The sequence below is a fragment of the Cavia porcellus genome, unplaced genomic scaffold, assembly GCF_034190915.1.
Source record: "Cavia porcellus strain 051 isolate PalLab524CR breed Dunkin Hartley unplaced genomic scaffold, mCavPor4.1 scaffold_18, whole genome shotgun sequence".
NCBI lineage: Eukaryota > Metazoa > Chordata > Mammalia > Rodentia > Caviidae > Cavia > Cavia porcellus.
Window position 1 is genome coordinate 44,861,253 of NW_026947501.1, and position 14,592 is coordinate 44,875,844.

A 14,592-nucleotide genomic window follows, 5' to 3' on the forward strand; every position below is an offset into this window, starting at 1 on the left:
AGCTCTTTTCTAAAAGCGGCTCCCCGCCGAGAGGCCGCCACAGGAAACCCTCCCTTCCCTCAGCCGGCACAGGAAGTGACGCCCCGTTTCACTCTGTCGCGACCGCAGTCTTATGACGTCGCGCCGCTGGGCAGACGGTATTTTCATGGGCGGCTACTCTGCCGAGCAGGCTGAAAAAAACGCCGGTCGAGGAAAAAGGGGCTGGAGATTTAGCTCAGTGGCATAAGCGCCTGCCTTGCAAGTGTGCAGTTGTTAGTTCGATCCCTGGTACCAATAAAAAAAAAAAAAAAAAAAAAAAAAAAAAAAAAAACGAAAAAGATAAAAATAAAAAATAAAAAATAAAAAACAAAAAGGGGGAGTAAACCCTCGAGGTTTGATCCCTGGTGATGTTTGGCAGATGGACATCACACATATACAGGAGTTTGGGACTCTTAAATATGTTCATGTTTCCACAGACACCTGTTCTCGCGTCATATTTGCAACAGCAGAAACAGGTGAAAAAGTGTCTAATGTGATCAATCATTGCCTGGCGGCTTGGGCCGCATGGGGCAAACCAAAAATATTAAAAACTGATAATGGACCAGCCTATATAGGCAAGGCTTTCAATGAGTTCTACAAAATGATAGAGGTTCAATTAAAACATGGTATCCCATACAATCCCCAAGGTCAAAGAATCATTGAGAGGGCTCATAAAAGCCTCAAAAAAATTTTACAAAAACAAAAAGGGGGAGTAGGCCAAGGCCTGGCCCCAAAGGCACGATTATCCATGGCACTATTCACACACAATTTTTTAAATTTAAATAATGATAATCGCTCCCCAGCTGTGGAGCACTGCAACCCTTCCCCCAACCATAAAGGGTGGGTGAAGTGGAAAGATGTCCTGACAGGACAATGGATGGGCCCGGATCCAGTGGTCAGCTGGAACCGAGGCGCGGTTTGTGTTTTCCCACAGGAACCGGGACGAGAACCACTGTGGATACCGGAGAGACTGACACGGACAACAAAGCCCTCGACTAAAGATCAGACCTGCCCTACTGGAGATCCATCACAGACCAACCAACAAGATGAATAGAAATAGCGGTAGCCCGAAATGGACAAAAAGATCCTCAGGCATATGCATGGCTTGCTCGATTGGCCCACGACCGAGTCTAGATATGGCGGGCATCCTTCATTCTCCTCCATAAGGTGACAATACACAGCAGGGTAGATGAGTCAATGACGGGTAAGAGCGTGCCTCCCCAGCACGACTCGACCTAAGCCAGGCCCTACCCCATCCTGCACGTAAGCCGCTGGACTGTTAGATGCTGCCCAGGTCTAAATTTCTCTCCGAGGGGATTTCTTTACGGAGAGGAAATGAGTGCAAGCTTGTGTGCATCCAGGTTCCGTCCAGTTTGTGCCTGGCCCTAGAAAAAGGACGAGGGCCTCAGGGCCTTGGCAGACCATGGGACGGCCGACCAGGGTCTAAGCCAAGGACCTACGGTGGGCCTACGCATAGGGCATAAGCCTCTGCACCCAGTCCAGGAAGGGCTACGATGCGCACATTCATAAAAAATAAAAAAGGGGGAGATGTTGGGAGCCGCAGCCCCGAGCCCGGTCGCCTCACTTGGCGGACGTGAGGCCTGTAGTAAAGAGTGAGGCCTGAGGTAGATTACCCCTCCCATCGAATATGCTAGTTTCCTGCTTACCGCGTAAACAACCCGCTCAACAATATAGTCTGCCTGGCAACTGATGATGTTAGCCAATCAGCTTGCCTTGCTTACTTTAACATGATTGGACACTGTACCCGTATATATACTGGTGCCACCCCTGGGAGGAAGTAGAAGCCAGGTAAAAGCCCGGAAGTAGAAGCCCAGAAGGAGCTGCGGAGAGCGGACCGATAGAGGCTTCGGGGCAGACTGAAGCACAAGAGGAGCCGCGGAGAGCGGACCAAAGGAGGCTTCAGCTGGGAGAACCCAGGGCAGGCTGTACGGAGAAAGAAGAATAAAAAAAAAAAGGTTGTCCACTACCAGACTATGTCGTGTGTCCTTCCTGCCGGCCGGGAGCGGACATCGACATCCCATCACTTTTGCCTTTTTTTTTTTTGTACTGGGATCAAACTAGCTTGCACTTGCCCAGCAGGCGCTGTGCCCCTGAGCTATATGCCTGGCCCTTTGCCAGTTTCTGAAACAGTTCTGGAAGTCCTCTTTCATGAGTGTCTTTACACAGTGTGATCAAAAACATGGTGAATGCTGCCACCAAATGCCATCAATAGAAAGACAGGTTGGTAAAAGTATGATGGTGTGTCCTCATCCATCTTATTCACTGGTGCTGTGCAGCTTCAGGCTCTTCCCCAAAGACAGAGTGACCGTGAAATGCCAATGTTATAAACTGATTCAGGACATCAAGCCAACCCTGACAGCACAACAAAAGACACTCAGGAAAGAACATTACCAGAACTGCTTCAGGAAGTGGCAAGAGCCATGGAGTAAGTGGGTTTGAGGTGAGAGGGAGGATTTTGAGAGGAATTAATGGCAATGTGTCATTTACAGTAATTGGCTTTTTATTTAGACACATTGTGTTTTCCTATTACACCTTGTACATTTTAACTTAGTCCAATTTGGTCACTAAGAAGCATCACTTCCTTGGTGTTCGCCACCACCCCTCTGCTGATGACTCTGCCCCATTTTCTGTCTCAGCTCAGGCCTACCGCCTGAGCCACAGACTCAGACACCCAGCTGTCTGTGGGCACCCTGTGCCCCTGACACAAGTATGATCCAAACATCTGTCAAGGGTTCTCAGAGCAGGAGAACCCTGTCCTAGAACCTAATTTTTCAGTATGCAGAAAAAGGCAGAAAGCTATGAAAACAGGGAAGCTACCGGACTCTCTCTTAATGAGCTGTGTAAGAGTAGAAGCATTGTCACTGACAGCTTTAGTTCAGGTGTTGTAGTTTTGAGTCACAGTCAGAGGACAGAGCAGTCCAGCCAACTAGGAGCCCCCAGGAAATGGCTCTGTACAAACCTGTGTGGCCCCTGAATGACAAGCATTCAGTAGACCTTGACGACAGATGCTGGAATCCATCTCTGAGTGCATACACACTTCCTGAGTTTCTTCTAGACTGATTCACTCACTGACTTTATTGGTGTGAATACAAGATCCATGAAAGAAAGATGGAGCTCTAAGGATTAAGTGTAGGAAAGATGCATGCTGCTCACTCTGAAGGAGATCTACCCTGGTCACAACGCCTGAATGTATCTCCAGAGCCTGACACATGCCCTGAGTAACATAAGAGCCACTGCATTCAGTCCTGTGTAACTTTAGCTCCAAGGGACCAGGCTGAGGTAGCACATACCCCTCTGCTGGCTGAGTCAGGGGAGCTGCCTCTGCAAGTGCAGTGTCCAGGATACCAGGGAGCCCTTATTTCCTGGAGGGGCAGGGTGTCCAGGGTTTTGGGAGACTTCTGGAGGGAAGGTAGGCCAAGAAATGAAACAGAGGTCTCCAGAAAGATGCTGAGCCCAGTCCACGGGCCAGGGACCAGCTTTCCTGGAAGGTGGGGAGAAGCTGGGGACAGGCAGGTCAAATGGAAGGTGGCCCTGGAGACAAGCTTCAGCTTGTGGCTGCCTTGAGAGACCCAGGCAAGAGGGTGGTCATCAGTAGGACTCTTCTGGGCTCTCTGTCCCCTGGCACAGCACTGACTGGTCCTCACCTTCTGCATGACCTCCCACCCTGCACCAGTGATATGTGGTATCCTTGTGCTGCCCCCTTGACGTGGCTACTGCTCGACGATTCCCTCTCAGGCACTCTGTGAGCTTTCTGCTTAAAGCAATCCTCCATCCCACAGTGAGTTTTGGGCCTGCTGGCAGCACTTGAGGACTCTGTCTCAGGGGAAGATGACAGTGTGTCCTGGCAAGGGGCCTTGCAAGTTCCATGCACAGCTCTTTTCACCATGAGTTCCTTTGGTCACCACATTGCTGCAACAGATCAGCTCTGTCTTCTGAGGGCCACACCTGCCGCCACTGTGGTTTGGCAAGCTGGCTGCTCATTGTTTGCCTCTACGCTGCTATGATGTCCTGTGGCCTGGCTGAGGCAGCGCTCAACAGTGAGCAGGCAAGGGCTTTCCTGTGGATGGGGTAGGTGTGGGAGGACAGGAGGTCTCCTAACCTCTGGGGCTAGACAGGAGGTTTGGCCTGGTCCAGGCCCTGGCTCTACCTGGAGCCCAGACTCCTGCCAACGTTCTGCTGCCTCCCTCCCCACGCAGGGATTCAAGGGGTGTGCTAATGAAACAGAGACCAGAAAACAGTCGCAGAAAGTGGGAAGATGACAAGCCCATCTCCTAGTTTACCTGACCAGTCATTATGTGGCAGAAGCTGAGCTGGTAAAGGGAGGGAACTGGGCCTGGGAGGAGAGGCCTGTGCTGGTGACCAAGTGCCCTCTTCCATTGGAATGTGCAACCACTCCACAGCAGGCTTCACGTGGGGCCCTGTAGTCCTCAGGCTGCCTGGGCAGTCAGCTGTGCTCCCTCAGGACACCTGCAGCCTCACAAGTGGCCTGAACTCATGAGCAGTGTTGTGGGCAGTGCTGCTGACAGTCTGAGGCCAAGGCTCTGTAGGGGCCAGGCTGTAGGGCATTCCTCCTCCAGATGCCCACATGGCCGCACCCAGTGGCTCTGGGGGAGATGCCCATGAAGATGGGGACATGCACTCACAGAAGTCCTCAGGACCAGAACCAAAGGACAGGGAGGTGGAGGAGAGGGCCAGGCTGGAGGAGCAGCAACACTAGAAAAAGAATGTCCACTCAGGACACAGCACCCCGGAAACCCAGGGCCTGGGGCTGTCAGGCTGGCATGATCCATCTTGGCTGCCCCAAGCCTGGCTCTGATTCCTGCCAGGTAACACTGCAGCTTCCCACTTATCTACTGTCCTTCTTGTCCCTGCAGCTACTACATGTTGGAAAACAGACCCAGGAACATCTATGGCATGGTCTGCTACTCCTGCCTCCTGGCGCCCCCCAACACCAAAGAATGTGAGTGCGCAGGAAAGCGGGCTCCTCCCCTGTGCTTGCCTCAGGTGCCTGAGGGCCTGGTTTCTGTTCCCGGTGTCCCAAAATAAAATAAGCCCTGCCTGTCTCCTAAAAAGCAAGAAGTCAGGGGGTGCAAAGGGGTGGAGCCTAGAGGGAACAGACCCTTGGCTGAGGGGCGGGGCCTTGACGGGGGGCGGGGCCTAGGTCATAAGGGAGGAGCCTTGTTGGGCGGGGCCGAGCTCGCAGGGCCACCATAGAGATCCTTCTCCAGCTCTCACGCCCCGCGCCCGCCCCTTTTTCTCACGGGATCTGGACTGAGGTGGGCAAGTGGTTCTGAGGTGCGGTGGAGAGGGCAGATGGCGGGCCCCACTGTCTGCTTGGTCTGCTACTGCCTGTCGACCGAGGAAGGAGACCCCACAGGGGTCTGACCTCCACCCACAGCCCACCTCCTCATGTCCGAGGTCCCAGGGCAGCCCAAGGAGGCCGGCGAGGGCCCCTAGGCACTGCGAACGCATTGTGTGTGCACCTATGTAGGTGTGGCGAGGTCCACGAATGAAGCCCGCTTCCCAGGCTGCCTGGTGCTGACAGCAGGCCCCATGGACCTGCCACTGCTTGATCTCACCCTGCTTTCAGTATGTCTCTGAGACTGAGAGGCTGCGGGCACCTTGGAGCTGCCTCAGTTTCCCTTATCTCCACCGCACGACTGAGACACAGGCTCTGTATACTAAAGGGAAGGTGTGCCTGATTGCCTCCTAGTGTCACCTGTTCCCGCCCGGCCACATCCCCATGAATCCTGTTAAGGCTGAAGGCAGACGCAAACCCTCTAGCCACCGAGCAAACCCAAGAACAGGATGCACTAGTTGCCATACGTTCTGGCTTTCAGTCCCCAGCTGTCCTGAAGGTACTGTGTGACAGGCAGCAGCCAGAGCACCAACTGGAGGAACCAACAGGAAGAACATCTGTCAAGCACGTCTGCTCCTGGGAAAGCCACCTGTGCAGCTTCACAGGTCACTGAGAAGACAGGAGGGGCAGAGCATCGAAAGTGCCCGTGCCCGTGCCCGTGCCCGTGCCAGTATCCAGACGTCACGGTCTGGGAGTCAAAACGGGATTTGACAACACCAGGGAATCCCTGTGCCAGAGCTTCAGTGGCCACTGTCTTGCATCCTCGGGGGTTTCTATTGCTGTCGGTGAGCAGGACCTAGCATCCACTCCAGACTGGTTCATGTTGGGTGTTTCCCTGGAGCACAGTGCCACGCTGGAGACCAGAGTGGGAGTCTGCACAGCTGTCTCTGAGGAGCAAGGTCTGGACCCTCAAGTACTGCTTGTCGCCACAGACTTTTAACAAGTGGATTCTGAGGCAGCCAGTCTGGCTGGGCCTGGGCTAACCACTTCTAGCAGCCAGAGGGTCTGATCTGCTCCCAAGCCAGGATCTACAGCCAGGGTCACAAAGTCGAAGTCCAAGGGCAGCCTGGCTCACAGTTCCAGAACACCATGCAGGCCAGGCCCATCACAGGCCCCAGGGCCTGAGTGGAGGCACAGCTCGTCTGAGTTGGTGCTTATAGCTTCAGCTACACAGGCCTCAGGGCTTATCATGTGCTGCACAGATGCAGACGAGAGCGGAAGGCGAGTGGACCCGAGACCCGAGTGGACCCAAGTGAAAGGTTCGCCTGTCTCCTGGGTCAGTGGTCTTTATTTGCCTCCACTGAAGCTAGGCCCCAGGGACATCTCACACAGAAATGCATCAATGTGCTGGAGGGGGACCTCATGGCACTATAAGGGCTGCCAGCATGGAACTGGTTCATGTCAGATCTCATGGACATGACTCAGGACTTTGTCAAGTGGGCATGCACACCAGGCCAGGGGCCTGCAAGAAGTGCCAGCCTGGGAAGGAAGAGGGGGCTCAGCAGCCACCCTGTCCCATTTGTCTATGACCACAGCTGGTAATAAGGCCAGTGGTATGGGAGCCAGAACAGAACCAGCCTATAGCCCAGCCCCAAAGCCTGGGTACTCTGATCCCACAGGTTTTCCCTGATAATATGTGATGGTGACAAGGGCCACAGGGGACCTCATAGGTGCTGAAGTCAGCCTAGTGGCCTGGGACAGCAGGCCCCACCTCTGTTCTTCCCACCCATTCTCTTATACTCGGAGGGCAGAGAACACTGAACTGGGAACAAACAGATCACATCAGCTGCCCATAGAGATGAAACATGGCCATGTCTGTGAGAGGCAGGGCACCCTGGCATGATTCTGGCAGTTGTGAGCATGGCTGAAACCCACGGGTCCTTCTGAGCTGTGCTGGGGCTCTGGAAGGCATCTCCCTCCCTGCAGATTCTTGGGGGACAAATGCTCAGGAAGGGAATGCAGAGCCTGAAAGGACTGTTTGGTAGGGATGGCTGCAGGGTTCAGCTCCAGTCCTGGTGCAGACGTGGAACTGTGAGGCCTGGTAGAGTACTCCCCCTCCTGCCCACAGTGCCCATCCTTCATAGACAGTGTCCCTCTGGGCAGGGAGCACCTGTTGGGCAGTGCCAGGGACAACACTGGGGCACCAGGCAGATGGGCTGGCCCTGAAGCAGGCTGGTCACACCATCTGGGATGTCATCTTGTAGCAGCCTCTCTAGGCCATGGGCCTGAGCATATCTGTGTCCCTGTCTTTGACATTGTCGCCTACCCTGCCTAAAAACTGCAGCAAGAAGGGACTAGAAAGAAGGAGAACAGTGAAGGTCTGCAGACATGGCACACACTCATGAGAATGAGACCCTTTCAGACAGGTCAGTTTCCTTTCAATGTCCTATTGGCTCTAGAGCAGGAAACTGAATTTTGTTTGAACTGAGCCACCAGCTCCATCTTGCTCCCTGCTGCTGGCATCTGATCAGTGGCTCCCAGTGTAATATGGGAGGCAGCACAGCTGCCAAGGCCTTGCTGCACATTAGGCTGGATGGGGAGGCTGAACTGGGAAAGCAGAGCTTGGCCAAAGTGACAGGAGCTTCCAGTTACCCCGCAGTTCTGCATTCTATCTGTCTGTGAGAGGCAGGAAGCAGGGGTGACTGGCTGGTAGCATGGGCCACTCCGTGACCTCCACCCTGGCTGAATGGCTGTGTCCTTGCTCTGAGCCAGGCATGGCCCTGTGCTGCCCAGTGTCTCAGAAGACAGCAGTTTGCTGGCATTTTGGTTCAGCACCTTTTGCCGGCTGCACACTGGATAGTGGGGGCAGAGGGTGCCACCCTCTGGGAGCCGCATGTGTCCTGGGCCTGTGAGTTGCTCTCAGTAACACAAGCTCAGCTCACACTGATCTCCAGAAGCAACAGAGAAGAAAGAGCAAGGAAAGGACAAGAGCCTCATGCTCCCTGAGCAGCATTCCAGCTGTGGCTGTGGCCATCCATCTTGGAAGAAGCAAGTCTCCATCTGGTTATCTTTGTTTGTTGGAGCCGACTTCTGGCTCATTAGGGATTTATGAGATGCCAGTATTGGCCTCTGTTTTCTCCCTGCTAAGTGAGCTTGTCTACAAAGTATTTCATGAGTCACAGCTGAAAAGGAAGGCCTGGCCCATCCCAGTACTTGGATGGCTTGATCTCAGCTACTGTGGAAATGTATATTAGAAAAAACCCACAGGGAAATGCACCAAAATCAGCATTCGGTGGGGAGGCCAAGGGCAGATCTTCCCCTCTCCTGTTACTTCCTCCAGACTTTTAATAATGAGAGATGCTGTTTTTATGAGTAGGGAAGGTATTAAGAACACTTCCATGCTATTTGTATTTGAAACGTCAGTAAAGCACTATTCCACCCCCAGAAGCCTTTCACAGATCTGCGCTTTCCTCCTCCTGATGGGTTGTGCACAGCCTGCCCAGGTTGCTGGGAAACCGAGCTGGCAACCTGAAAACCCAACTCTAGCAGTGTTACTAGGGCCCCATCCCTGCCTCCCTTCTTTTCATCTCTATTTAAAGAGCAGGAACTCTGTGAGGTCAAAATATTCTTTAAGGAAAATTAAGCCCTGCTGTATTCCCTGGGGTGTATGGCTTGCCCTGCCTGCCGTAGTGGCATCTGCCCGCTCACCTGATGAGGCCACTGCATTCTCCCCACAGGTGCAGGAGTCTCCTCAGGGGTCTCTGCCAACTCTCCCCGCACATCTGGGGGCAGCACCTTGCCCCCCTCCCAGCATGCTCACAAAGGTGAGGGGCGCCTGGCTGGGTGAGGGCAGCGTGGCTCGATGGGAGGGGCCTGCAGGATGTTCACCCACTCCCCCTTGTGCCAGCAGAGCTCTCAGGCCAAGGACACCTGGCCACTGCCCTGATCATTGCCATGTCCACCATCTTCATCATGGCCGTGGCCATCGTTCTTATCATCATGTTCTACATCATGAAGACCCGGCCCTCTGCCCCAGGTGATAGCCCTCACCCTGCCTTTCCTCCAGACACGCGTCCCTGGCCTGGGGACAGCCTGGCTGCTGACGCACGCACTTTCTCCAAGCAGCCTGCTGCAGCAGCCCCCCTGGAAAGAGCGTGGATGCCCCTGTGAGCCAGGGTGTGGAGAAGAAGGAGGCCCCAGGTCTGTTCTGCCCTGGGTTGGGGGAAATGGCCAGGGACACCATTCCAAGCATGGCCAGCTGATCCTCCCCACCCACTCCGGTCCCCTGCAGATGGTGTAGTGATCTTCTCCGAGAAAGACGAATTTGAGAAGCTGACGGCGACCCCAGCAAAGACCACCAAGAGGTAAAAGGGGTGGCCCATGGGGACTTAGCACTGGGTCTCCAGGGAGCTGCTTCTCCATCAGCATGCAGGGCTCCATGCTTCTCACTGTGTCCCAGAGCTTCTATTCCCTGAGGTAGATAAAGAGCCCAGCTGAGGGCAGGCAGCTGGGGACTTGAGAGAAGCACAAGCCTGTTCTAACCCTGAAGGCAGCAGGGTCCCTGGGTTTTGTCCTCCCATGCTCTGGGGTACTCGGCCTTTGGCTTCATGGGGACAGCACACTTTCCCAACTTGGTGGCCCGGAGAAACCCTGAGGCTGAGGAAGAGGCCATGGCTTGCTTTGCTTCAGAGCTTGGGGGTCCTATGTCCTGTGGCTCAACAGTGCAGCCCAGTTACTAGCACATTTGATCCTAAAAATCTTGGTCTGCAGCCAGCTGCAGGAAGTCAGCAGGAACTTAACCCCTGCGGGACACTCTGGGCCTCCGGCAGAAGTCCCTGTGCCCGTGGCATCTTTGAGGGTCCTGCAATTATGCCTGGGCTCCACTCAGAGTGTGCTTGGTTACCTTAGAAAACCATTTTGCAGCTTTCTCTACTTCTTACCGTGACATTGCAGCCAGGGTTCAACACATAGCCAGCACCCATTCCGTGGCCCTCTGCCCAGCATCCACCCTGACCAGGCCTGGGAGGGGTAAGCAGGCCCCACCTGACCTTGGTGTCTCCAAGATGCCCCAGGAGCCCCAGGTACTACAGGTTCCCTAAGAAGGCTGCTGGGAAGAACAGGGAGCAGCAAGCACTATGTCCTCCCACGTGGCATCCTGCCCAGAGCCACGGGGCGCCCAAGGACACTACAAAACATGTCACAGCATTGCCTGTCCTCACAGAGCCACAGGCCACCCTGGATAATATCACAGTACCCGGCTGGCTACACTGGGTGGCAGGCCCCCCTGAGACGGATGTGGTGTTACCCCAGGAAGGATCACTGTGCCCAGCTGGGTGAAGCTTCCTGTCTGGTCATTGTGCACCCCTTTTGTCCCCAGTGAGAATGATGCCTCTTCAGAGAATGAGCAACTGCTGAGCCGCAGTGTGGATAGTGACGAGGAGCCGGCGCCCGACAAGCAGGGGTCCCCAGAGCTATGTCTTTTGTCACTGGTGCACCTGTCCCGTGAGAAGCCAGCTCCCAGCAGCAAGTCAGCTGGGGTAAGGCCCAGAGGGCTCTGCAGTGTCCCCTCAGCACCCCCGTGGGATAAGCTCCAGAATGGGGCGCTTCTCCTAGCCACATCTGGTGCCAGACAGGGACAGGGTGACAGGGCAGCCAGAGGGCAGGAGCCATCTCCCTCCTTGTGCTGCCTCATACGTGAAAATGGAAAGTAAGAGACAGGCCTGTGTAACAGTGATGTACGGTTATGCACATGTGTATACTATGCACGTGTGAACACACAAAAAATGACAGTCAGCCCTTTGTGTCTGCAGTTCCAAATTGATGGATTCAACCAATCCCAGACAGAAACTACTAGAACCACCAAGCCTGCATACGTTCTAGGTGCAGACTTCCTCCTGTTCCCTGCATGCAGCAGCTCAGCAGCTCTCTGTACATGCAGAGTGACCTAGTATGGGCAGCACACGGGGCCACGTGCAGGTTCTGGGTGAACATCGGGTTCTTCTACATGGGAAACTTAAGCATCAGAGTCTGGGATCCTGGGGTCCCAGGAGCCATTGCACACACATCTTGTGCAAACTTCTTTCCACATTTCTTTCACACTGAAACAGGCTCCCTTATATACTGTCCAGGGCTTTTAGCTCGGAGCAGACAGCCCTTGCCTGTGTGTCCCCTGCCTGGGCTCCTGGGCACCAGCTATGCCTTCACACCAGGACCTGGGCCTCAGCAGACCACCTAGCACGGCAGCTGGGGATGTCCTGGGCCTGGGTTTGGCCAGTCCTGCTGGGGCATCATGTGACCTCTCTACAAGGTCATATGTGTAGGGACCCTGAAGGGCTTGGCTGTCAGAGGCCAGATGGGGTTCCTCAGCCAGGGCTGCTCAGTGCCCATCCTTGCCCCAGCAAAAAGAGATTGCCTGGCTCTGCCTTTAGCCAACTGGGTCTTACCCTTGGTCACCCTGTCCAGAACCCTGATGCCAGCCCACTTGCATGTCCAGTGCAGGTGAGAGGACCTGAGGGTGCCAGCTTGGGCCCAAGGGAACTTCCTCCCTCCATGTGCAAGGACCAGCTGCAGCACCTGGCCCTTGGACCAGGCCTCCCCTGGCCAGGGCAGAGGAGGAGGTAGGTAAACTCTCAACTCTTGCAGATCCAAAGCCGAAGAAAGAAGATCCTGGACGTGTACGCCAACGTGTGCGGTGTTGTAGAAGGTGAGTGTGCCATGGCTACATGGAAGACTGGGCTTCATGTCTTGGGAAGGCAGAGGCCCTGCCCAGTGTCCCCTGAGCCTCTCCCCCACAGGACAGGAACTGTCAGTGCCTGACAAAGGTGTGGAGCCCAGCAGTGGATCCAGGCAGCTCTGATGCCCATGCCCACTGGCCTGGGCAGTTATCCAGTAGTCAGTCCCTGAGCAACAGGACATGTCCAGGGAATCACATGGGCGATGTCACCTGCCACAGATCTTATGGGGCCACAGTATTTGCAGCTAGATGCTAACAGGCACCATGAGGCAGTGTGTGCTTGTCCCTAGCAGTCCCCTCGCCTCTCCTGAGGTGGACAGTGCTGGTCCAGGACTCCTACCTCCTGCCACAGCAGCCTCTCTGGTGTAACGGAAGCACCAGGTGCAGGCAGGTGAGCAGCCAGAGTGGATGTGGCAGCATCTGCTCCAGAGTGAGCCCCATTCCTGAGGGTGAACACGTCACTGTCAAGGCCAGCCCCCCTACCTGGCAGGGAGGCAGCAGGGGAGCCAGGCACCCTGATTCTCATGGCCTGGGGACCTGGCCAGGTTTCTAGGCCACCTGTAGGTTGCAGGGTCTCCCCAGACTCAGCTCTGGTCCCACCTCGCCTCAGACACCCTTAGCACAGGGCCCCCTCTGACCACCAGTCATGCTCTCCAGGCCTCAGCCCCACGGAGCTGCCCTTCGACTGCCTGGAGAAGACGAGCCGCATGCTCAGCTCCACATACAACTCTGAGAAGGCCGTGGTGAAGACCTGGCGCCATCTGGCAGAGAGCTTTGGGCTGAAGCGGGATGAGATTGGGGGCATGACAGATGGCATGCAGCTCTTTGACCGCATCAGCACGGCGGGCTACAGCATCCCTGAACTCCTCACCAAGCTGGTGCAGATTGAGCGGCTGGATGCAGTGGAGTCGCTGTGCGCAGACATTGTGGAGTGGGCGGGGGTTGCGCCGCCTGCCTCCCCACCCCCGGCTGCTGCGTCCTGAGGATACCTGGGACTTCCCATCCTCCCCGCAGGAGCTGGCATCTCTGGGCTTGGCAGCTATGGAATCCAGGCTGTACAGGGTCACAGTGCACCTTACAGGAAGTGGCCCTGCCTGCTGCCCCACCGAAGCGAAGGCTGAGCAGCCCTCCAGACCCTGGCATTTCGGGAACAGGGATTTTATCCACTGACCACCAGGATTCACCCACTGGATGCCCAGAACCAGGGAACCAGACCTAGCAGAACAACAGGTCCCTAAAGAGTGGAGACTCAGCAGGAGGCAGGGGACACCTGGGGGCGAAGAGCAGGGTGAGGAGGGGCGGAGGCCACAGATGAGTTCAAATCCTGAGAGGACATGAGGGCTGCCCAGGCAAGGAAGGTGGCAGCCGCATGGCAAACCTGTTCTGACTGTCCCAGGCGCTCTGGAGGAATCATCACTGCATGCCACCATTACCGCCATGCAAGGCCTGTGTCCCATTCCAGGGACGTGTGAGTCCTGGGCCAGAAACACTGGTGAATGGTCTTGTGGTCCTGGGGCAGACACGAAGACATCAAGACACACGCTGGGCCATGCTTCTGCAGGCCGCCCTCTCCCGTCCTCAGCCCTGTAGAATGCAGTCAGGAAAGTGTGTGTCGGCTGAGCCGGAGAAAGCAGCAGACAGCACAGCAAAAGCAGCCCAGGGGCTCCACATGATGAGCAGTGTGCAGGCCAGCGAGAAAACCAAAAGATGCACACAGCTGATTCTTTAGACCCCACAGCTGTCTACGGCGGACCCGTGCCACCCCACAGACTGCTAAGTAAAACCAGGCCTTGCCCAGAGCTGTTTGTGACTTCCAGCACCGCCAGTGAAGGAAGGAATGCACGTGCCCCCCCCCCCCAATGGGGTGTTGGTGATGTTGAGGGGACAGCAACCTGGGCTGGAAGAGTTAATGTCATCACCCACAGTCCTGCTGCGGCTGGGTTCCAAAACCTTTTAGTGCACCCTGTGATCTGCAAGCTATGGCTCTAGACCTCAGTTAGGTCTTCCAATTGAGAGCCCCACCGTGTCCCTGCTGGTGATGAGAAGTCATCACGCCAACCTGTGATTAGAGGGCAGGTCACAGGTGAGCATTGTACAGGCTCCATCTGAGCCTGCCCTGGCCTCAGCCACTGCTCTGGGCGCCCCACTGCCATGTCATCTGCTTACCTGAGAACACCCAAGAAAGGCTTGTGCCACAGGGATTCTGACCACTGGATCAAACCTCACAGGCCTCCACTGGTTGCTTGCAGTGAAACACTCACTACTTTGCAGTACTGAAACACGTTCAGAAAGCACTTCCAGCAAGGCCAGAGCCCTTGGCAAGTGAAGTCTTAATTATGAACATGTCTACTTGATTCTATGTATGTAATTTATTATATTTTATAATCTAAGTAAACACATGACTGAAACACATTGCCATATGAGCTCTGTGTCCACATGTGTGCATGTGTGCAATGGGCAGTGGGCAGTGGGTGGAGACCATGCTGGGCTGCTGGCCAGCAGTGATCAGACTGCAGGATCA

The 14,592-nt window shown here is 55.2% G+C and overlaps 1 protein-coding gene across 2 annotated transcripts in view; it reads left to right on the forward strand.

The window, feature by feature from the left end:
* The window catches only part of Edar (ectodysplasin A receptor), a 46,842-nt gene extending 32,359 nt beyond the window's left edge, over window positions 1–14,483 (forward strand). For both annotated transcript variants that reach the window (XM_063229712.1, XM_063229713.1), the window contains 8 exons: window positions 4,914–4,999; window positions 9,076–9,162; window positions 9,249–9,374; window positions 9,464–9,538; window positions 9,630–9,702; window positions 10,716–10,875; window positions 11,981–12,041; window positions 12,729–14,483. In XM_063229712.1, coding sequence (XP_063085782.1) covers window positions 4,914–4,999; window positions 9,076–9,162; window positions 9,249–9,374; window positions 9,464–9,538; window positions 9,630–9,702; window positions 10,716–10,875; window positions 11,981–12,041; window positions 12,729–13,054 — 994 coding nt within the window. In that variant the 3' untranslated portion in view covers window positions 13,055–14,483. The remainder of the gene's footprint in view (window positions 1–4,913; window positions 5,000–9,075; window positions 9,163–9,248; window positions 9,375–9,463; window positions 9,539–9,629; window positions 9,703–10,715; window positions 10,876–11,980; window positions 12,042–12,728) is intronic.
* Window positions 14,484–14,592: the final 109 nt, after the last annotated feature.